The following is a 21,873-nucleotide window of genomic DNA, read 5'->3' on the forward strand; positions in this document are numbered from 1 at the left end:
GATATCTCACAGAAAGTAGATCCCTCTGAAACATCTCCACAGCCTGAGTTCATGAGCAACTCAGCAACAATATTCTCTCATTTTTATGAAAATCCATGTGATGAAATTGTAAAAGAGTAAAAAAGAATATAAACAATGCTGGAGAAATATGTCCAGGGCTTAGCATCATTAAATGGCAGCTATGGCTGTTATTATTATTATTTCTCTTATGACTAGAGTTTTTTAACTTTGATTTTATTTTTTAGAGCAGTTTTAGGTTCACAGCAAAATTGACTTCTAAGATTATATCAAATGTATTGATTCTTTTCCCCAAAGAACCAGATTCATTTTACTGATTTAAAAAAGTTATTTGTTCATTTTCAATTTCATTGATTTCTGCTCCAATTTGTATTATTTTCTACCTTCTACTTATTTTGGGCTTTTTTTTTTTTATGTATAACTTTTTAAAGTCTCTCATGAGTGCCCATGATTAGAACAGATGACTCCCCACCTTGGCTGAATAGGGCTCAAATCTCTCTTTCCTCTGTATTAGGTATAGGAAGAGTTCAGCTTACAACACCCCTGATCTTGTGGAGTCTCACCTTGCATATGTCTGCCTGGCTGAGTGCTCAGCAAAGACCCATGGGATCTCTCTGAAGATTCCTGGAGCTCTTTCAAGAGCAGCTCCTTCCTCCTTGGAACTTCACCTCACAACATACAGCCACTTCTGTCTCTCCAAATTTTATATCTTTTTGACTCAGTGGACTCTCGTTAGGATCCCCCTCTCTTCACCCACCATCCAGTATTTTCAGGCAGAAATCTGTGTCAATCATAGTGGTCACTTTGTTTCCCTTTTTTCAAGGGTCACAGTCCTACCAGATATTAATGTCTGAAAACAGCAATTTCTTATTTTTTGTACCATTTTCTAGTATTTAATGGAAAGGAAGTTTCAATCATTGTTATTCCATCATGACCAGAAGCAAAAGTTCCCACATCTTAGATTCTTAAGTTTTATTTTGTTTCCATGCTTGTCTTTGTTCCTTGTTAAGATTCGTTTGTTTTGGTCTTTGGCTTTCAGGATAGAGGCTATTCTCAAATATCAGTGTTGGATGTTCATGTTTCACAATGAAGCATAACAAAGCTGATCAACTGGTGGAGATCAACTGAGGTTGATCAGTGGGATCCTGGCCTTTTCATTGGCAAATCCCCATATGTCAGTATGCCACGGGTTTTTCTTTTAAGGATGAGTGGTGACCTAAGAGAGGAATTATCCATTCTGATGCCTGGGATTATCAACCTGGCTGCTAAACTTCTGAGAACCAAGCAGAAAAAGAAGTTGTGGGGCTTGGTATTTAGGAGGTAGATTTTTCTCTATTATTTCCCCTTTTCAGTATGATGTGATTTCTCACTTTTACCTTCTGTTGTTCCAAGACTAGGTCCTCTTTTTGTTTGGTCTCTCCAAAGAGTGAACATCCCATCTTAGGCAATTGTCATGGAGCAGTTGACTGGCTGTGTGTGGTAGAGAGGGCACTCTATGGAGTGTGTCAATGTGTCCTTTTAAAGTCTTTACCAATCCTCTTGTTTGTTGTTCTCTCATTCTGCACTTCTGCATTTAGATACCATTTGTGCCTGCAGTTCTTGAGCTTCTTTTGGGTTCTGCTATAGAAATTAGCTTGCCTTTTGCTTTCTCCCCTCTGGCTCAGAAGTTGTCTTTCTCTGGCCTAAGTTAGTTACCATTCTGTTATCGGCTTTCCCAGTTTCTAAAATGTCAAATTTTCTCCTCTCCTATCTTCTTTGTCCTTGTGGTGCTGTATATTTTAAAATATAAACTATTTTTAGAGCAGTTTTGGATTCACAGAAAAACTGAAAGTACAGAGAATTTCCATATACAGTCACTTAACAATGTATGATATGTTCTGAGAAACGCGTCATTACATGTTTTGATTGTTGTGCAAACATCATCAAGTGCACTCACACTACACACCTAGGCTGTATGGTATAGCCTACTGCTCCTAGCCTATGCAGCATGTCATTGTACAAAACAACATGAGATGAAATCAAGCACGAGAGAAAATGATGCAATAAAGAGACACAGTAAACAAAAGATGTATGAGGCTGCTGTCAGTGCGACATGGAATTATTGTTTACAGAAAACTTTTTATAAGTAGAGAACACTCTAAAATAACAATAAAAGTAAATACATAACCCAGTAATGTACTTGTTTATTACTAAGTATTATGTACTGTACATAATTGTATGTGCTATATTTTTATAGGACTGGCAGTGCAGGGGTTTGTTTATACCAGCATCACCATAAACACATGAGTATTGCATCACACAACATTATGATGGCTACAATGTCATTAGGTGATAGGAATTTTTAGGCCCATTATAACCTAATGGGACCACCACTGTAGATGTAGTCTGTGGTTGACTGAAACATTGTTATGGTGGGCATGGCTGTATATAGATAAAATGTATGCCTAGGAATGAAAAATAAAAATCCATGCATAATTTTCCAAAATAACTTTGTTACTCAGTACATGTTATAGTTAATGCAACTATTTAATACTTAAAAAGTTCAGGTGCAGTAGGGATTCTCTGAAAAGCCGGTTTTCCTTTCTGACTAACAGGTTTCATTTTTATTAGCACTAGTTATAATGCTTAAACATGGTCACCTATAAATATTTACTAGATGAAGCTCTAGCTAATCACACGTATAGTATGGAAGTTGGAAGGCAGGTACAATGAAGAAAGTCAGCAACATGGAGGGGCAGGCAGATTTGTCAATAAGCACACATTTCAGAATTCAAAAAGCCTTCTTTAAGCTGGCACCATGGCTGTAGTGTGCAGGGGATGTTTACTGCTTGTTGGATTTTACAGCATTATATGCAGTGCTCCTTGAAGTTCTCCGCTTGCTATTCTGAAACGTGTTTGAGTTTTTCACCCAAGAAGTAAAAGACTTTGGTTGCCCAGATTAGTCAGTGATTTTGAGCACTGAGACAGGAGATTCATTTGAATCCATGCCTTCAGAGGCACAGAAGCCAGTCAGGACCCTGCTACAGAGAAAAAGAAAAGATTCTTTCATTGAACCCCCACCTTCCTTTAAAGATGCCAAAGAGCCTTGAAAATGACACACGGCCTTTCCTTTATTCTTTCTTTTCTCCAGGGAGGGGGAGGGGCAGGCACATGGCCTTTTGTCTTTCTTTGCTTTTTTCCTTTATCCCCCCCCCCCCACTACAGCACCTGGTATTCTTAGGTGGTCTCCCATTCAACCAGGCCAGATCCTGCTTAGCTTCTGAGATCAGCATGTTCATGGCTTTATTGACTTGCTTTATTTTCGAGAGTTACTGCATGGTTTGGAAACTTCAGGGCTATTTCTAAAACTTCATTGGGATGTGCCAGAAAAATCCTCCTTAACATACACAGTTGAATGGAAGATAGTTTTGAGATGCTAATTTCCATTTATTGAATAAAAAACATTAGAAGATACTATACATTAAATTTCCACTAATGCATAAAAAAGTCTAGCTTAAAGAAATTGACACCTTTTGAGACAAATAGTAGGAAATCTGAGATCCAAAGCTCTAAAACCAGCCAGTTAATAAATGTTTATGAAACACCTATTTTGGACAAGTCTGTTGAGGTTGAAAAGTCTGAGATAAAGTCCTGCCTTCCAACTGCCTATAGTATTCTCAGGCAGAAAAACCCAAACTAAGGGAACCATGCAAGAGTTAACTAGTAAGTCTGGACAAATACACAAGCAAGGTTTGGTTGGGTTTACAAAAGAGTGTTTCAGGCAATATATTCTATCGCTTTTAAATATAGGGACCACATGATCTGAAAAAACCTGGAAAATCTTTATAAAGAAAGTTCACATTGAGTTGTGGTTGAAATAGATAAGGACCAGAAAACCTGAAGGGTAAAGGAAAAGCAAATAGCAGGTAGTCTTGGAGAGTGTGGCAATTAAGAGTGGGAAGGGGCCGGTTTGGTAAATGCCCTGATGATAATGCCTGGCTGAGAAGATGAAGATTACTTTTGGGACCCAGAGTCGACAGCAGTGTTTAAAACTAGATAACCAATGCAAGGATTCCCTTTCTTTACTTCCCGCCCTTCTTTTTGTCCTTTAAAAACGCAACGTGATTCGACATTCTCAGTTGCTAGGAAATAAAGCAATTAAGGCGCTCACGAATGTTCGGGCCCCTGAAGTTATCTCTGGGGTGGAGCTCAGGGCAGGCGATGGGAGTCGGCCAGGTAGGATCAGACCCGTCAGCAGGCCGATTCCAGCTTCTGTGAATAATGCTCACTGCTTGAATAGCGCTGGGGTTAAAGGAGGCTCCCCGCGAGTGACAGATACTTTCACCATTCGAGCGTCTGTGGTCGCACGCAGCGGCTGCGGAGCGCCAGCTGAACACACTCTTTTCATTAGATGGTTTACGTTTCAGGTTTCGTCTAGCTCCTGCTCGCTAGGCATGGAAAACTAACAATGCTAGTGAAACGACATGTCATAGGGAGGGCTGAACAAGGAGAGTGCGTAAAAGAGTCCCGGAAAGATCCAGTTTTCGTATAGACGGGTCTGCAGAATCTGTGTTAATCTTCAGCCTCACAGCCCCTGGCCCTGCACCCGGCTCTCCTTCCTTGCAGCCAGCAGAGGGCTCCGGTGCTCCCGCGCTCCCTCCACAGACGCAGGGCTTAGGCGCTAGGTGAGGCAGGCTGTGAGGAGGGGCCGAGCCCGCTCCCGCCGCGGCCCCGGCAGCGTCGCCCGGGGATGTGACCCCGCTGGGAACAAGAACCCGGGCGCCGAGGCCGCCGTGGACCGTGCAGGAGCCGCTCTCGCGAGGCGGGGAGGAGACGCCGGGAGAGGAGAAGGGGAGGAGGGGGAGGGGGGAGGACGAGGAGGAGGAAAAGGAGGAGGAAAAGGAGGAGAGAAGGAGGAGAGGAGGAGGGCCGGAGCTGCCCCGCCCAGCGGAGCTGCGGGAGCGCCAGGATCCCCAGCCCCCGCTGCTCGATCTCCCCGCCCCTCCCACGCCTTCCGCTGGCACCTGGGGCTGTAGGTGCGCGCGGGGTCGGGAGGAGTTTTCGCGGCCAGAGCAGCTGCAGAAGCCTGGAGCCGAAACGCAGCCGGAGCAGAGGCTCGACCCGAGCAGCCGCGGGAGCCGAAGCAGGGTCCTGCCGGCTCTCCGTCCTTCCGTCCGTCGGTCCGTTGGCCGTGGAAGCTGCAAGGAGGCGTCATGTAGCCTCAGCAGCAAGCCTACTGCGGATTTGCAACTATTTATTTATTTAGGTGGCGTGGGGTGCGGTGAAACTGTCTCTCCGCTCCACCTTTCGCCTCCTCCCATTTGCACGCAGCATCTGCCCCTAAAAAGCCGAGGGATTCGGAGAGGGCGGGGCCGTGGATCAGAGTGGGACCTGCGGTCGCCGCACGGAGGAGCCATGGCTGAGGAGAGCGCCGAGCTGCCCCGTGAGCTGTCAGGTAGGAACCGCGCGCGTGGGGTTCCCTGCCTCTGCGCTCCTCGCCCCCGCCGTGCTGCCCACCCCGGCCGGGGTCCCTCAGGTCCCGCCGAGTCCCGGGCCGCGGCTCGGAGTGCGGTTAGGCTGGTTACCAGGGGCGACAGGAAGTTTGCTCCGGTCTGACCGCCTGAAAAGCCAAGTCCATAAAGACTGGCATGGGAGGAATTGGGCGCCCCGGCGCTGCCTCCCGCCGTGACCCGGGCTTCGAGGTTGGCGGTAGGAGGGGGCCGTCTGGGTCTGGGGAGTTGCGTAGGCGTGGAGAACCCTTACAGCACCTGGCTCAGTGCCCCCAACTCAGGGAAGTCTGGGGAAGTCCAGCATGGGACGCCGGCGAGCGCGCAGTAGGTGGTCCTTGGCACGTGTAACCCCCTTCCCTCCTGGGAAAAATCCCAGACCTGAGGTGCCCCGCTGACATGCAGACTTGGGGATGGGGCGCTGGTCTGGTATTAGGACTGAGCCTGGCAAGGCGTGGCTTCGTTTAGCCATCTGGGAGCGAAAGGGTTACAGGACTGACGCAAACACTGGCCAGGAAATTGAGGGTTAATGATAAAAGCCGTATTTTAATAATAATTAACCTTGCCTGTTCTCCCCACCCTGGATCTCCTAGGGAACCTGTGTGGGGTACCCTATGCAAGGTGACCCATTGTTTGAGCCCCTTGAGGTTATTTGGGGGGGGGGCTGGATTTTATGTCTTGAGGCTTAACTTAATTTTGTGGAGGGTTAAGGTGACAGAGCTAAAATGAGGTGACGGGACAGTGTTCAGGAAACCTAGTGTTTAAGCTTGTGTGTGTATGCGCTTGTGTGTAGCATGTTGTAAGAAGGTATGTGTGTCTGTGTGTGTTTTGAGCCCCCTCCTCTTCCCGCGTGGCCTATATTCCTTACTGCCCCATCCTTGCCACACTGCACGGGCCTACAGCTCAGTAAGATGATGTTGAATGGTTTTGACAAGACGAAGTTCTCACCTCCCCTTCATCTGCCTCAGGAATTTGCCCCCTGTTCCTCCTTTTAGCCATAGTACTTTGTAGGAGTTTGTGCTTCTCCATTAGTGACTGTAAACTTAGCAGGTGAAACCTGATGGACATAAGCTGTATGGAAGCAGTTGTTATGTATAGAAGCTTCTGCTTTTGTTGAATTGAGAGGAAAAACAATTAATTATTTACTCGAATTTAGGGTGTGAAGTAGCTCCCTTCTCCCCCCTTCTATCTTGGGCCTCCTTCCTCTCCTCTCTCTTTTCAACCCTGTGGAGTCCCCTCCTCAGATAAGCATCAACTGCCTTGGCTGGATGGAGTGACTGGTTCATCCGGTTTGGGGAGGTTGAAGCCTTTCCAACACCCTGCCCGGAAGAGGAAATACGCCCAGAGCTCTGAGCTGCCTGGAGGTCCTGAAAAAGAGAGTTTAGGGGAGGGCTTGCTTAACTGGCCAGGGGATAAGGATAACTAAGAGTGTGACAGATTTTTCAATTAGTTGTCCTGAGCCTAGTAGTGAAAAGTGTAGGTAATTACTTAGGTCTAACTAAGAGAAAGGGTGATGAAGGATGGGGTGGAAATAAGGTGCCTGGTTTGTATTGATGTTTCTGGAAATAAATACTTTGATATATTTTAAAGTTAAATTTAGCCCTTATCTAGAAATAGAATTTTTATGTTTATTGAGTCTTGCCCATCTCACATGTTTTTCAACCAAATGACACATGCTTTTGGGGTATGCCCAGTTTGATTTTTCTGAGCCTTTAATTGGTCTAATTAGTGTGAAATAGGGAAAATTCCTGCACTTGCTTTCCTCTTAATTTCAAGTTGTCGTAAGAGTTCTACTCTGATCAATTCAAAATGGCAAACATATGAAGAACCTCAGTGTATTCCCTTAAGGCAACCCATGAAGACATTTAAAAATGTGCTGTGTGTCTTTTTGATTATGAAAGTAATACAGACTTTTTATTAAAAAATTTAAGTGCAGAGAAGAATGAGAAGAATATGTTACCCATATGCCCACTCAGAGATAGCTATTTCTAATTTTTTAGTATGTAATTTTTTAGTTTCTTACCATGTGTATATATTCTTAAGTCAGTTTCAGATATAACCAGGAAGAGAATAGGAAAAGGACATCCCAGGAAAGAATAATATATACAGAAGCCTAGGTGTATAGAAGATGGAGATGACAGGGATGATCGAATCTTTAGGTATGTGCTGAGAAGCTGAAAAAATGTGAAAGACATTCACAAACCTTGAATGACTTGCTACAAGGTTTGAGTTTATCCAGAAATGACTGCAGCTTATAGACCAAGAGTGACATGGTCAGGCTGTGGTTTTGGAAGGGTCACTTTGATTATGGAGGGGACAGGAGCCTGATAAGTTAGAAGTTGTGGACTTAGTAAGAGATTCTGAGGCCCTGAATGCAGGGTCAAGCCCCGAGGGGTCGATAGCTGTTCCAGGAGAGTAGGTGACTGGCTTCCTATCTGAGAGAAGTTGGAGATAATGACCAGAGGAGGAGAAGGAAAATGATGAGTTTTGTTTGGGACCTGTCCAGTTTGGGGTCGTCATGGGATTCCCAAGAAGACCTTCCTGCCACTGTCCAAATTCTCAGGTCTTCCTGTGTTTCTCTATCCCCCTGTTCCATTCATTGCCTTTTTACCACTCTTCGGGAGTGTTGTGCTGTGATGAATTTGGAAGAACAGATGGCTAGGAGTACTTTTCGCTGTCTACATTCGTCCATCTAGTTCTGAGTCTTTGCCCTATATTCTAACCTTCATGTCAATGCACTCACAGAAAATGATAATGTCTGTGTTCTGGCACTGGGGCCCAGGGGTAACTATCCAAGGAGTTCGTGAATTCCTTTTGTGCTTATGGTCTGCATGCAATGTAGTGTTTGATGATACTACTCAACAGTACCCCCCTTTGTTTTCTTGTGTGTGTATCCTGTTTACCCAGCAGGATTATGTCATGCTTTGCATGGATTAGTTTTATGTCATATACTTTTATTTTTACCTTGGCATCTGAGCACACAGTATGAGGCCCAAAAGGTGTTCATTAAATACTTGCTGATTGATAACTGTCAGGCTTGTTAAAACCAGCAAATAATAAAAGGACAGCAACAACAATAAAAATAACCAAAAATACTCCAAATGCTTTCTCTGCCCCAAAGCTTTTTTCTTTTTTATAAAATTTAATGAAACCATTTTCTTCTTTCAGAAAACATAAAGGATGTTATTGGCAGAAAGATAAAAATTGGAGTAAAGAAGAAAATAAAATTGGAAGTTAAAGGAGACAAAGTTGAAAACAAGGTGTTGGTAAGTATTTTGTTTTTTAAGAAAATGGTTGGAAATGAAAGTGTTTTTTCTCTTCTGTTAATTCAATTGCTTAATTTTCATGCAGTCCTAGTTCTGTTTTATATTTTGTTCAAAAGTTCTAAGTTAATTGGAGTATTTGTTTATTGAAAGGTAAAAGCAGAATAATTTAATTTTACAATTATATTTCTTAAAGTTGTAAAAGTAGCCTATCTTTAGATCATTTCCTAGAGCCTGTTTTTGTTTAAGCAAAGTTTGATGTTAAATGGACCTTATTATTTCTGTTGTGGCTGATTTATGATTTTATTTGTGAGAATTTAGAGAAGAGTTAAAAAAATTCATTTCCTATCAGCTTAATGATTTAGTTAAATTTTCCCAAATATATTCGTGTTCGTCTTAATGGGCGATGATCTGAGAGTGTGAAGAAAACATTAGTCCTTTCATGTTGGTTATGGTGTTTCGGAGGTAAATGCTTGCTGGAGGCAGTGTCTGTGGGTGCTGAGATTGAACTTGGGGTTCCGTCCAGTCTGTGAGAGGAGTTGCTGGAATGGCTGAAGGATTGGACCTCGCTGGGCATCAAGTTGTTAGGCATCGCCATGATGGAATTGTTTCTTCATATAGGTGAAACGTTTTTTGTGGTATTTTACTGGTTTCTAGGTTGAGATTGTAATAAACCTAAATTTAAGCTTAGGTGAATATATCTTGTTTTTATTTTTAGATGGAGAGAATTCTCTGTTTATCTTTTATCATTGAGAATTTTTAAACATACGCAAAAGTAGAGACTAGTATAATGAACCTTGTGTACTTTTCATCTAGCTTTGATAATTTTTGATGTTTTGCCAGTACTGTTTTATCTATTTCCCCACAGGGTTCCCCGCCCCCACCCCAAGTGTATTTTAAAACAAATCCCAAGCATATGTCATTGAAAGAGAATATTTTTAATAGTCTGTTTCTTTAGTTGAAGTTGCTACAGAGTTTGAAGTGTCTTTTTGATAACATCTGTCTCGAGAATCTTTAAAAGTATCTGCTTGTCTTTCCCTGTAGATGTAAGGATTAGGCTGTTGATGGATGACTTCTATTTCTCTATGCTCTGTACAAGTCAGGATGGCAGAGAAATTGAAGTGGGAAACTTGAGTGACTTTTGGGCCTCAACAAAATATGTTCGTGTAGGTTGCATGATTAAGGTCATCCATAGCAGTAGTGAGTGGCGCCATTGTTCTGTTTTATTTGGCTTTAATAAAGAGTAAGTTTCCTAAAAGTACATTTTACTTAATAGTGTTTAACCATAGAATTCTGGTATTTTTTGGAGACGATTGTGTAGAAAGACGAACTTTTGTTTCTGCCATTTGTTGTTTTACATGCTTAAAGTAAATATTCACAAGGAAGACCCACTTTTATACAACTTAAATGTCAGGTAGTGTTTGCCACAATAGTCTAACATGATACGTGGTGTTATTTTGTATGAATGCTACTCATCACACTAAGAATAAACCCAGTTCGTAGTAAAATTTGCAAAGGTAAAATTTTAAAGACAAATTTAAATACCCACTATAATGAAGTTAGGTTAGCTTCATTTAAAAATAGTTATGATTAGTACTTAATATAAAGATTTTTTTGGCTCATCTTAAAATTAGCTGGAGTCCATTAAAGTTGTAACCAAATTATGAGTTTCTTTGAATTTAAGCAATTATCTCCCCAAATCTGGAATCTGAGCAGTTTCTAGTAGCTTGGTGTAAACTTGTTTTGGCTGTTCCTTACTTGCATGGGCAGGAATTATTAATAGAAATATTCAAGGTCCGACAAGCTTCAAGTTTGAGCAGATGGTTTGTGAATTAACCTTTAAATTGTGGATTTTGGAGTTTCTGAATTTTGAGAAACTTAATTACTTAAATTAAAACATTGGAGGATCTCTTTATAATTTGCATTTCCGGCTTTCCTTTGGCTCTCAGTCTACTAAAAATAGGTTATAAATGAGTTGGCTTATACTTTCAACACATCTTTTTTGAATTTTATTTCTTGTTCCCTTCCTGCAGTGCCCATGCTTTGTCTTTTTTGCTTATCAAGGAGTGTGTTTATGTTACTTATTTTCTTTATAGTTTGAGATTTTATACCTTTTCTAGCATATCTTTTGTAGAAAGTTTAGCTTCATCTTCCATCTTCTCATGGCCATAATAGCTAATAATCATTGAACATTGATCAAGTGTTAGGCAATCACCTGAACACTTATATATGCATTTCCTTATTTGATCCTACAGGAACTCTATGAGGTAGGCACTATTTATATCTCTATTTGAGGAAACTGAGATTTAGAGAGGCTAAAGGAACTTGTTGATCCCTCTAGTTAATGACAAAGCTGGGATTTGAACCCAGATTTGTATCAGAGCATATCTGCTTCACCATTATGCTCAAAATAAAAAGAAACATCCTTCTGTTGGTTGTTTAGTGGTTGCAAACTTTCAACCAGTGATTGGGGAGAGTTGGATCTTAGAAGGATCAGTAATCCCTGTGTTTATTTGATTTTATGTGATTTCTATATTAACTTGTTCCATACTTACTGAGCGCCTACTGTGTACTAAACACAGGGAATGTACAGGGTACCTGTAGATTCTGCCTTCATGGGACTCAGAGCTCACAGTCTAGTGGGAGGTAAACATGTCAACAGATAGTGCTTGAGGTGTGCTCTGAGTAGGTATGCTCTGAGTAGGGGCTGTCACAGCACTTAAGAAGGGCCCTAATTCAGGCTTGAGGGTCCGGGAAGACTTCCAGAAGAAAGTGAGATATAAGCTGACACTAAATGAATGAGTCAGAGTTAGCCGAGGAATAGAGACATGTTCTGAATAAAGGGAACAGAATATGCCTAGAAGCCAGAGGGAGCATAGCGTGTTAGGGAAACATACTAGGTACGGCTGGAGCGAGTTGTGCCCAATGGAGAATGCTAGGCATAGAGATGATTCCTTTCCTTGTGATTGCCAAATCAGGTGAAAGTTGGGACTGATTAGAGACGCTTCTACTCACCACCTGTTTCTAATAACATTTACATGAACTTTATCCTCACTCCTCTTGGAAGGCAGTAGAGCTCAGTGGTTTAGGACTTGGACCTTGGTGTCACACCTGGTTCACACTGTGGCTCAGCCACTTTATAACAACATTAAGCCTCAATGACTTTCTCTAATGAAACAGGTGTTATAACAGTATCTATTTGTAAATGGTTGCTTTGAAGATTAACTGGGATATATTTAAATACTGCTTAGCACAGTGCCTAGCATATGATAAACACGCAACAGATAAAGCAAAGGGAACCAAGGAGTCCCATATTCTGTTTTCTCAGTGGCACGAAAATGCCCAATCCTTCTAATGCCCAGGTATCCATGGCCTTCATTGAGAGTTTGAGCTCAGTTCACCATGAGGCCAAGAAGGTTAATTTGTAGTTTGTGGCACCTATTTAGCAGGGTATGGTGTACCTGACTAGATCCAGAATCCCTAAGGTATGCTTTGGTCACATGAAATCGAGGTACTGTGGTGCTCAGGGGGGGTGAGTGTTCTAGGGTCAAATACGTTTCTCAGTCAGGGTGTTGAAGAGAAACTGGTTTCTTTACTGCATGGCTTTCCAGAGCCATTAATATACCTGTGTGCATGGTAGAGTTCTAAGGATGAGGTCAACGATGCTGTCTTTCACAGACTTATTTGTCCTGAGACCCTAATGACTGTAAGTTGGGAAACAGGGATGGAGCAGGCCCAAGCTGGTGTCTTTTGGGACAGTTTAAAGGGAAACTGGACCAGGCTGGAACAGGCCACCCACCGTTAGGAGTGCTCACTGAAAAGCGGCCCATCAGCCCTGTGCTTTTTATCTAAGTGATGGGCAGGTGTGCTGGAGTCCACACACTGGCAATGTGTCATCTGTTGCCATAATACCTTCCTCTGTCGTCTTTAGGGAATGTCATTAGGAAATGATTCTGTGTTTCTTAGATTCTTATTCCATTCTCCCATTTGCTAATTGAAACTTCATCCAATTTTGGCTTTAGATGGACTTTTAAAAATGTATTTTAATTTATGTATTCATTTTAAATTAAAACTTTCATTTTTAGATAATTATAGATTTATAGGCAGTTATAAAAAATAATACAGAAATATCGTTGTACCCTTTATCCAATTTCCCTTATCTTCCAGAATTATAGCACAGTGTTACAACCAGGGTGTTGACATTGATCCTGTGAAACACATCACCATGGGGGTCCCTTAATTGCTTTTCACAGCCTCACACTCTCACCCATCACTCTCTGATCCCTGGTAGCTACTAATCTGTTCCTAATTTCTGTAATTTTGTTACTTCAAAAATGTATATAAGTGTAAAAACACAATACATGCCGCATTCCATAGTATGGATGTGCCACAGCCTGTGTACCCACTAATGATGGACTTGCAGGCTGTTTCCAGCTTTTGGCCACTAGGAATAACTGATATAAGTGTTTGGTTACAGGCTTTTGTGTGAACATAAGTCTTCATATCTCCCTGGTCAGTGCTAAGGAGTGCAATTGTGGGTTTGCACTGGAATTGCCTTAGATTTCTTAAGAAGCTGTCAAGTTGTTTTCCAGAGTGTCTACACTCAGCAGTCCTACCAGCAGTGTATGAGGGATCCAGTCTCCCCAAATCCTTGGCAGCATTTGGTATTACTTGGACTTTTTAAAAGAACTAATGGTTGAAAGAAAAATATTGTTAGGAGGAAGCAAGGTCCCTGGTGACCTCCTCCTGCTCATGCTTCTGCCTTTGCTTGTCTGGGGGCAGGCATATGACCTCCTATTTCTCCAAGGTGGTGCCTCCAGAGTGTATGGAAGGTCCATTCTTGGTCTCAGCTTCGTTTATTCTGTTTCATTTTGGAATTTGGGTTATATCATCTTGCCAACCTTGTGATCCCCCACACCCCTCATAAAATGTGCTGGAAATGGGGCTGTTTTTTGTTAACTCAAAATATGAACTCAATTATTACCTCTTTGTTTAAAAAATACATTAAAAATGGACTGTCTCTCGCCTAAGTTTTTGTAAGCATTTGGCCCACTTAAATCATGAATTGCTTTAAATCTCAAATGTTCTCTGATGTGGAAGGTATTGTTCTTTTACATCAGCCATGTTCATTTCGCATGACCAGTTTGTTTAATCTTTTCCTAATTCCCTGGTCTCTAATAACTAACTTGACTCAGCAGCATGACCTGTGGCATTGTCATTTCTCAGAGAAATATCCACTCTGGAATCTGTTTTGTAGCTACTTTTGGTGACATCAACCTTGGCTAATGGTTTCAGACATTTTTTGAAAACCAGTAGTACCCTTTTAAAACACATAATTTTCCATGGAACTCATAAAGTAGTGATATTTTAAGAGTATATTTTGTAAGCTTTTCGTTAAAGCCAAAATGGTATAAATCCAATCAGTGATGTCAGTGAGGCTGTTTTGATGAACATAAATTAGAAAAAGAAGGGAGATTGGATTTTGTTTTGGCTACGTAGGATAGAGACACTCCCCATTCACCAGGTAAGTGGTACAAATATCACACTTTTAAAAACAGCTAGTTTTGTAATCCTAGGATGCTCTCCACATAGAGATGGCTGGAGAGGCTTTATTCTGAGCTCTGTATAAAAATGGGTTATCCTGACAGCACAGCTTCCCTCATTGCTGATCTCCAATATGTTAAATGTGATGTAACACATAAAATCATGTGTTTGTGTTTTATTCTAGTAAAACACAATTAAAATTGATGTAAGGATGAAATCCACATCAGACATTTGTGGATTTCAGTGGCTTCTGGATCACAGTGTTGGAAAATCATCATTCTGGCCTCTGGGCTTCATTTTCTCTGCGGAGGCTCTTATACCGGTTGTGGGGTAATTCGAACAGATCTCTTTGTGGTACTGCTTGGAGCCTTAGCTTTTAAGGATCACTTACGATTCAGTGCATAGGTAATTTTCAGAGCACCTGGGTGAAGTTACATGACTTAGAAAAATCAGCAACAACATTGACACTATCTTCAGGAGTGGGTATCGGAGAGCACCTGTTTTTGCCAAGGGTCCTAGCAGAAAGAAGTTCTGGGAAATTCAAAATAAATTTATATTTGAATGCTTCAGAATTCATTCCAACTCAAAACTGGAGTCGGCTGCCATTGATATTGGTTAGAAGTTGGTGGCATGTATTTCCAAGTCGCAGTTCTGGCCAACTTGAACTTGTTACCTGAGTTGCGTTTACATTCTGCTTACTCTTCTTCAGCTGCCCTAGTTTCTTCTGTAGTTAGGATACATGAGTCAAATGACCTTGGGCAAGAAGTTGTGGAACATACACCAGCCCTGGTGTAACTTTTCATTGTTCTTGAAAAGATACTCTTTTCCAGCCTCTGGGATTTAGCCACCCTGAGGACAGGGCATTGAGGTACAGTCTGGGGAGGGGGAGGAGGAGGAGGAGGAGAGGGACTGGAGGGAGTATTGTGAAAGGAGCCCTGAGGACATGGAGGAGCCAGGATATCTAACCAAAATATGGAATGAACAGGGAGAACTTTTTTTTGTGGTTCTAAAACAGTTACAGAGAAAACAAAGACTTTAGTAAAGGGTTGCCGTAACACTGTTATGTTTCATTTAATTGGAAACACTGTTAATAGTTACTGTTAAAGTAGATTGACAAATGCAACTAAAATTTGATGAAGGGTAGAAGATTTTTTCTCCCCAAATCCTCTTCCTTTTTCTAAAATGCTTGTCTTTTAATAGAATATAATAATTTGGATTGGTGTGTAAGAGGCATATTGATGTCTAAATTTTTGTTATGGTTTTCTCTCTTGCTCTCGCTCTCTTTCTGTCTCTTCCACTTTCTCCAAACTCTTTGACAAAAGAGGGGTAAAGTAAAGGAGGGAAAAGAATGATGCTTGGGGTGGGGTGTGTGTGTCTACATAAAATAGTCTGTCCACTTTCATCCACTGGGTCCTTTTCCTCAGCTTTGTCTTTGGGGAGAGAGTTTTTTTTTTGAAAATATCATCTCTTGCTAACTCTTGGCCCACAGGTGTCTTGGTCTCTCTAGATGTGGGTAGGTGTACAGCAGCAGGTCCCCTTAGAGGTTGAAGCAGGGACCTACAAATGCCCTGAGCTGTTCTCAGAGTATTTTCAGCCTGTGGCAAGGGTTAGAGATGAATGTGCATAGTTTCTCCTCAGGGTACATTGGTGGGCATTGACTGAGATTAGTAGGCATGTCCTCCAAATGGGACCTGGTGTGGACAGACTGACTTGAGCTAATTCTGGGGAAGTTACTGAGATCTTGCCCTCCTTGATTGCTGCCTAGAGGATTTTTGGTTGGAGGACTCTTGATGACTATCTAACCATGCATTCTGGCCCATGAGAAGTTTCTTTAGCATTCCTGGTAACTAGTATCCACTTTTTGCTTCACTATTTTCATGATGGGAAAAATGAGAGTCTCGGAAAGCCCTTTTTTACTTAGTTTGGGCTGGAATTTGCTTCTCAGTTACTTTTCTGTGTTCGTTTTAGTGTGGTGTCTACTAGATGTCACAGAACAGTTTTGTTTTCTTCTACTTGTGAGTGTGGGTCAAATATTTGGAGCTGGTTTTCAGGTTTTCCTTGGCCTTTTAGTCATTAGGCTGGTTATGCTCATCTTCTGCAGTCTCACTTCAGGGGCTGTTGCTTCCAGACTTTCCACTGTTCTGATCACCTTGGTTTGGGATCATCCTACTTTGTCACTGAGCCTTTTAAACCGTAGGTGTTTTGGGATCACAGATGTTAGGCAAACTGTGTTATTCTGAACTAAGCAGACTTTCTCCGACTCTTTAATGGGCTCCTGGGGATGGTGCCTCTTGAAGGGGGGCTGTGGTCTGTGGCATCACAGAGCTCTTCCTCCAGATCATGTAGGAAGCAATGATCAGGTGCAGTCGGCCAGGTGAAGAGTGCAAGCAACATGTTGCGTGGGCATTGGAAATGTCCTTTTTAGAAAATATGGAACACTTCACTAATTTACGTGCTATCCTTGTGCAGAGGCTGTGCTAGCCTTTTCTGTATCTTTCCAATTTTTTTATGTGTTGCCGAAGAAAGCACTTGAAAATTTTTTAATGTTTTTTTCTTGTTTTTTAAATTTTGAAAGTATCCATGCTATTTGCAGTACTAAAAAATTATATAAGAAAACTGAAGAATCATCTAGTCCTATTAATTCAGATGTGTTTGGAAAAAAATCAGTGTTTTTCAGATTTTTCTATGCTAACATATATAAAATATAATATACTTTCAAAATGGAATTATGAATACTATTTTGTAACCTACTTTTAAAACAATAATTAAGGTCAAAGGTTTCTATGACAATAATATATAAGTTTTGAATTTCTGCATGGTATCCCATTAAACCACTATAAATTATATACCATAATTTATCTAACACTTCTTGTGAGATATTCAGGTTGCTTCCAATATTTTGCCTCATAAATGTGCACATCCTCATTTATTTCTCCTGGATGAATTCCTGGAAGTGGAATTGCTGCCTGACAAACTATTTAAAGGATGTATTTTTTAACCTGGTTGTTGTTCAGGAAGTCTTAATAGAGAATACCTATCAATTTTATTGTGTGTTTTTTAAATTCTTTAAAAATCTACTTAGGAGAATGGCTTGTTCTCTTTGTTAAAGTTCTTGTATTTCTTAGGCCAGTGCTTCCTGGACCCTGGCTTTATAGGCAAACTTTTTTCTTGCAATTTAGGGCTCTTGACAGGTCTGCCTGTGTGTATATACTGTCTTCCACAGCATGTTTGCAGACGTGGGGAGGTCTTGTGGCTCTTGTGTTTCCTAGGGACTGCAAATGGAATTCTGGAGTCATAGCTCTTGACTGCTGCTGTCTTGGCTTTTGCTGAATCAGCTATAGTCTTTTCCTTGGCTGGATCCTAGCTGGGTGTGATACTGTGTTACGTGATTTTGGTCTTTGATTTTTGCTCTTATCGTGGTACTTTCTAACCTTGGGTCCTATATGCACTGATGAAAGGTTGTTGAGCAGATTTGCAAATGATAAGGCACATAGCACCTTCATTAGACAAAATGTAGTTAAGCTAATAAGCATGTACAGCTAGTCCTGTGTCTTAGAAGATATTTTAGTATCAAATAAAAGGAGGCATTACTTCTCCTTCCAGACGGTGCTGAAGGCAGTTTAGTTTACTTCACCCGTATAGCTGCCACTAAACCTCTTCAGTTGCAAGGTCCTTCCCCGCTCTGCTGCAGCAGTGGGGCAGTCCTTGCCTCTTATCCCACTTCCCTTCTCCACTTCCTCACCCTTCCCCTGGTTCCCCACCCTGAGGGGGGTGTGTCCAGGTGCTGTGGTCTTGAGGCTCCTCTTCTAGGACCAGCTCCTGATGGAGCCCTTCGTCCTTGCTGAGTCCCTCATGTGTTCAGCTTGAACTCCCTCCTCCCAAGCTGCCACGTGCACCGTGCTGCTCATGGTGTCTTCCCTTCCCAGGCTGGCTGGTAGGAAGGGGTTCCTCAGGGACTCCCTGTTTGCTGCCTCAGAAAACAAGCACATACGACGACCCCTTCCATTTCTACATTCCTAGTCACTTTGGGGAATAGACAAGGAAAAACAAGAGAAAGCAGATGTGGGAAATGTCCTGTGATTTCTGAAGCCTTGTAGGGCTCTTTCAAGAAAGTCTCTCTGCTGCTTGATTCCAGACTCTCCTTCCCAACGGGGCCCAGTGACACTCTTGTGTTAACTCTGAGCTGAAGTTTGGCAAATGGAAGTCTGAGCTGGTTGGTAAGGTGTTATTGCTGGGCATTTTTTGTTTCCTGAATCCAGCTGTCCTAAATTGGTTGTCACTAGCAACAAAACAAAGATGATATCTTACTGCCAGGGCAGCAGAAGGAAACTGAGACCTGGAGGGAAGCCCCTGTGCTTGTTTTCCGGCTCGGTTGTAAACAGACCAGTCTGGCACTGGGAGCACCCCAACTCCTTTTCTTTTAAATTGCTGTGGGCCAGTCTCTATTCTTTGCCTCCATTCTTGGCATAATGTCGCAGTTTGGGGACACTTCTTGTACAGCATTGTGCACTGAATCCTTGGTACTCCTTGTGCTAATGAAAATCAGAACCAGCCAGCGGAGCATGACTTGGTCCAGTACTTGCCTTGTTTGGGCGCTTTCATTTGAATCTCTTGGCTATTATCCTCTCAAAGTTGATCATCATCTGTGAAGTGCTGGGATGTTTCCTTGTCAATGGTTTGCCCCCCTCGAAAAACTTTTGGAGTTTAAATAGCCCTGAACCCTTTCCCAGTTTGCACTCCTCTAAGTGATCTCTGTGGGGAATGTACTGGGTTGTCTGTGTTCGGTATTGCTTTCTCTTTCTCGCCAAGGATGCAAGAAGTTGGTCCACTCTCTCTTCCAGTGTTGCTTGTTAGGAGAGCATCTGGAGCACAGGGGAAGCTATTAGCACCTTGTCACTTAGAATTTCTTAAGCATTGTCCCATTTGTGTGTTCTCGCTGTGGAGATGTAATGAAAGTGGCATCTGTCTTTACATCTGACATATGCTGGTTGTTCGTGGAGCAGAACAAGTGTTGTCAGCAGTGCTGGATGTGCAGGCAGCCTTCACACTCAGCTCCTTGTTGTCTGGCGCTGTGTTTTCTGGAATCACCAGTTCTCTGTCCGTCAGAATTGGGCTCTACATTTTAATATTATAGAGGGTGAAGCTTGTGGTATAGTTAGCCTTGAATTCAGGGATGGCTTTTATTTTTTTAATGTCTTCAGACATTTTATACTTCCCAGTCTTTTAGCATCTTTCTCTATGTTATTGGATCTGTCTGTCTGGGTTCGAATCCTGAAACTGCTGGTGTTTGCTGTCTAACCTTGGACAAGAGACTTAACTTCTCTGTGCTTCACTTTCCTTATCTGTAAAATAGGCAGAGTAGTCGAACTTACTTCATAGATTTAGATTTGTTTTGAAAGTTAAATGAGATAAAACATAAAAATTTTAAATAGCGTCTGGCATATAGTAAATCATCAGTAAATCTTAGTAATTGTTACTGCTTTGGGGGGTTTTTCAATGGATGGTACTAAATGCTCTGATTATAAGAATCTGATTATATACGCTTAGTCACAGATTATTTGGGTATATTTTATATAAATATTGTAAAAGAAGTACCTTAAGATTACATTTCTTCCTGGCCCTGCGCGAGACACTCGTTTCGATGTGTTTTTCTGCTGGAACCAATTTAAACCAGTATCTGCTATCTACAGAAATGGGTTTAGGAGTTTTGCACCCTGCTGCTTTTGAAGAGGGTGCATTGTTTTTGAAAATTTTTCTTTTAAGAAAGGGTTTAAGGATGTTGTTGAGAACTATGTCTCTGAAGATAGTACTGTGCCTTTTTTTTTTTTTTTTTGTACTGTGGGTATCTTATTTTCATCTCCTTTTCATGGCAAATCCAGATGTGTTGGGAAATATGCTCAAACCCCTCTTTCACTTCCAGGTTAATCAGTAAAATGAAAAGCAAAAAATAAAAACCAGTAGCTGGCTCCCGTTCATGCCGCAGGGCTGTGTTGGCTCCTTTGGGGCAGTGTATCTGCTCTCAGTGCCTCAGATCCAAGCTTCCTCTTGGATTTCAGTTATGGTTGTGCTTGTAGTATGGTGAGCGGCATGTTTGGGGCTCGTTGTCCCATGGAGCTGTGCTTTTCTGCACACGAGAATTCCTGGGCAGGTTGGATTCTTAATTCTACACAGTGCTGAATTCTCACCTTCTAAACAACCTATAGATCACAGTTTCTCAGTGTCAGCACTGTTGACATTTGGACCAAATAATTCTTGGTCATAGGGGCTGCCTGCGCATCATAGGATGTCTAGTAGCATCCCCTGCCTTTATCTACCAAATGCCAGCAGCATCACCCCCCTCTCCCAGTTGTGAGAATTAAAAATGTCTGCAGACATTGTCATCTGTTCTCTGGGTGGCAAAATTGCCCCCAGTTAAGAACTACTGATTTAGATTAGTGGGTCCCAAAATATCAGAGAGAAGATGTGTACCTAGTCATACTTAGCTTGTAAAGTTATAGCTAAGTCTGAAATTTACAGTTCTATAATATAGGTATGGTTAATTTACCTCAAAATCCATGTGCTTTTAAAAATACTTATTTTTGAAGTCTGTAGATATATATTTATATATAACAATACCAGATTGCACCAAATAGAAGTTTTTCTTGTTTAAGATACCTAATAGGTTTGACCAGTGGTTCTGGATGAGAGCAGCAACCTTAGCATCACCTGGGAACTTGTTAGGAATGCAGATTTTTGGGGTCTCTCCAGAGCTACTGAATCACAAACTCTGGATCAGGGGCCCAATGATCTGCTTTAACCACCCCGTCAAATGATCCTGATGCACATTGAAATTTGAGAAACACTGATTTAGATTGTTAAGCACCAGTTAAAGACGTGTAGAATAAGCCTTACTGAGAAATCATTACCCACCACATACAGAACTTTGAAACTTTTACTAGCCTAGTTAGGGTAGATGTCTACTGGTTGTAGTGGCCCTGCTGAGAACCTGCTGTCCACAACTTCCTTCAGAGGGTTTCCTTTCTTCAGCCTCCCCGTACTTGCTGCCGGAAACCCCACACCTGAGCCAAGTGGTTGGACTCAGGGTGTTTGTGCCTGATACCTCAGGTAAGCTTCTGTAGGCCAGCTAACAGCCTCTGCTTCAACAACTGTGCCCCACAGGGCTGACCTGTATTGGGCAGCGTCTTCTTCCTCATGGAAGTTTGAGACACAGAGACACAAAAATGAGAAGCACAAGCATGGGACAAGCCCTGGGTAAGCAGCCATAGAGTGTGAAGGAGCTGTCACTGAGCCAATTGTGGCTGGAACAGTAGATGCAGAAAGAGCTTGACAGAGCACTGGATGGCTGCTTTGGAAAGGCGGACCCCTAAAGTCAAAGTGAGTGAATCCAGCTATTTAATAGACCTGGGAACAGTATTTCTCAATTTTCTACAAGACCCACTGGGCAGCTGCTGATGGCGTTTCCTGTCTCACTTGCTCACCTTTTACTGGCTTCCCTAGGTGTCCTCTTGTTAGATCATCATGACCTCAGGCTACTGGCTGATTGATTCTCTTCGCCTGGAAGA

At 42.0% G+C, this 21,873-nt stretch overlaps 1 protein-coding gene and 1 non-coding gene across 7 annotated transcripts in view; one reads left to right on the forward strand and one right to left on the reverse strand.

Annotated features, from left to right (window-relative positions):
• The first annotated feature begins 4,909 nt into the window (after nucleotides 1-4,909).
• Nucleotides 4,910-21,873, forward strand: part of CARMIL1 (capping protein regulator and myosin 1 linker 1) — a 262,957-nt gene continuing 245,993 nt past the window's right edge. For 2 of the 6 annotated variants that reach the window (XM_016140897.2, XM_036235257.1), the window contains exons 1-2: nucleotides 4,910-5,452; nucleotides 8,673-8,770. In XM_016140897.2, the coding sequence (XP_015996383.2) occupies nucleotides 5,413-5,452; nucleotides 8,673-8,770 (138 nt within the window). In that variant the 5' untranslated portion in view covers nucleotides 4,910-5,412. Of the gene's footprint in view, nucleotides 5,453-5,587; nucleotides 5,832-5,868; nucleotides 7,664-8,672; nucleotides 8,771-8,797; nucleotides 21,686-21,873 lie in introns of those variants that run through there. The other 4 variants (XM_036235261.1, XM_036235260.1, XM_036235259.1 and 1 more) reach the window with 4 other exon arrangements.
• On the reverse strand, nucleotides 16,736-16,838 carry LOC118613215. The gene has a single exon (XR_004955349.1). It is a non-coding gene; the product is annotated as a U6 spliceosomal RNA (small nuclear RNA).

This window comes from Rousettus aegyptiacus, unplaced genomic scaffold (assembly GCF_014176215.1).
Source record: "Rousettus aegyptiacus isolate mRouAeg1 unplaced genomic scaffold, mRouAeg1.p scaffold_m13_p_17, whole genome shotgun sequence".
Lineage (NCBI taxonomy): Eukaryota > Metazoa > Chordata > Mammalia > Chiroptera > Pteropodidae > Rousettus > Rousettus aegyptiacus.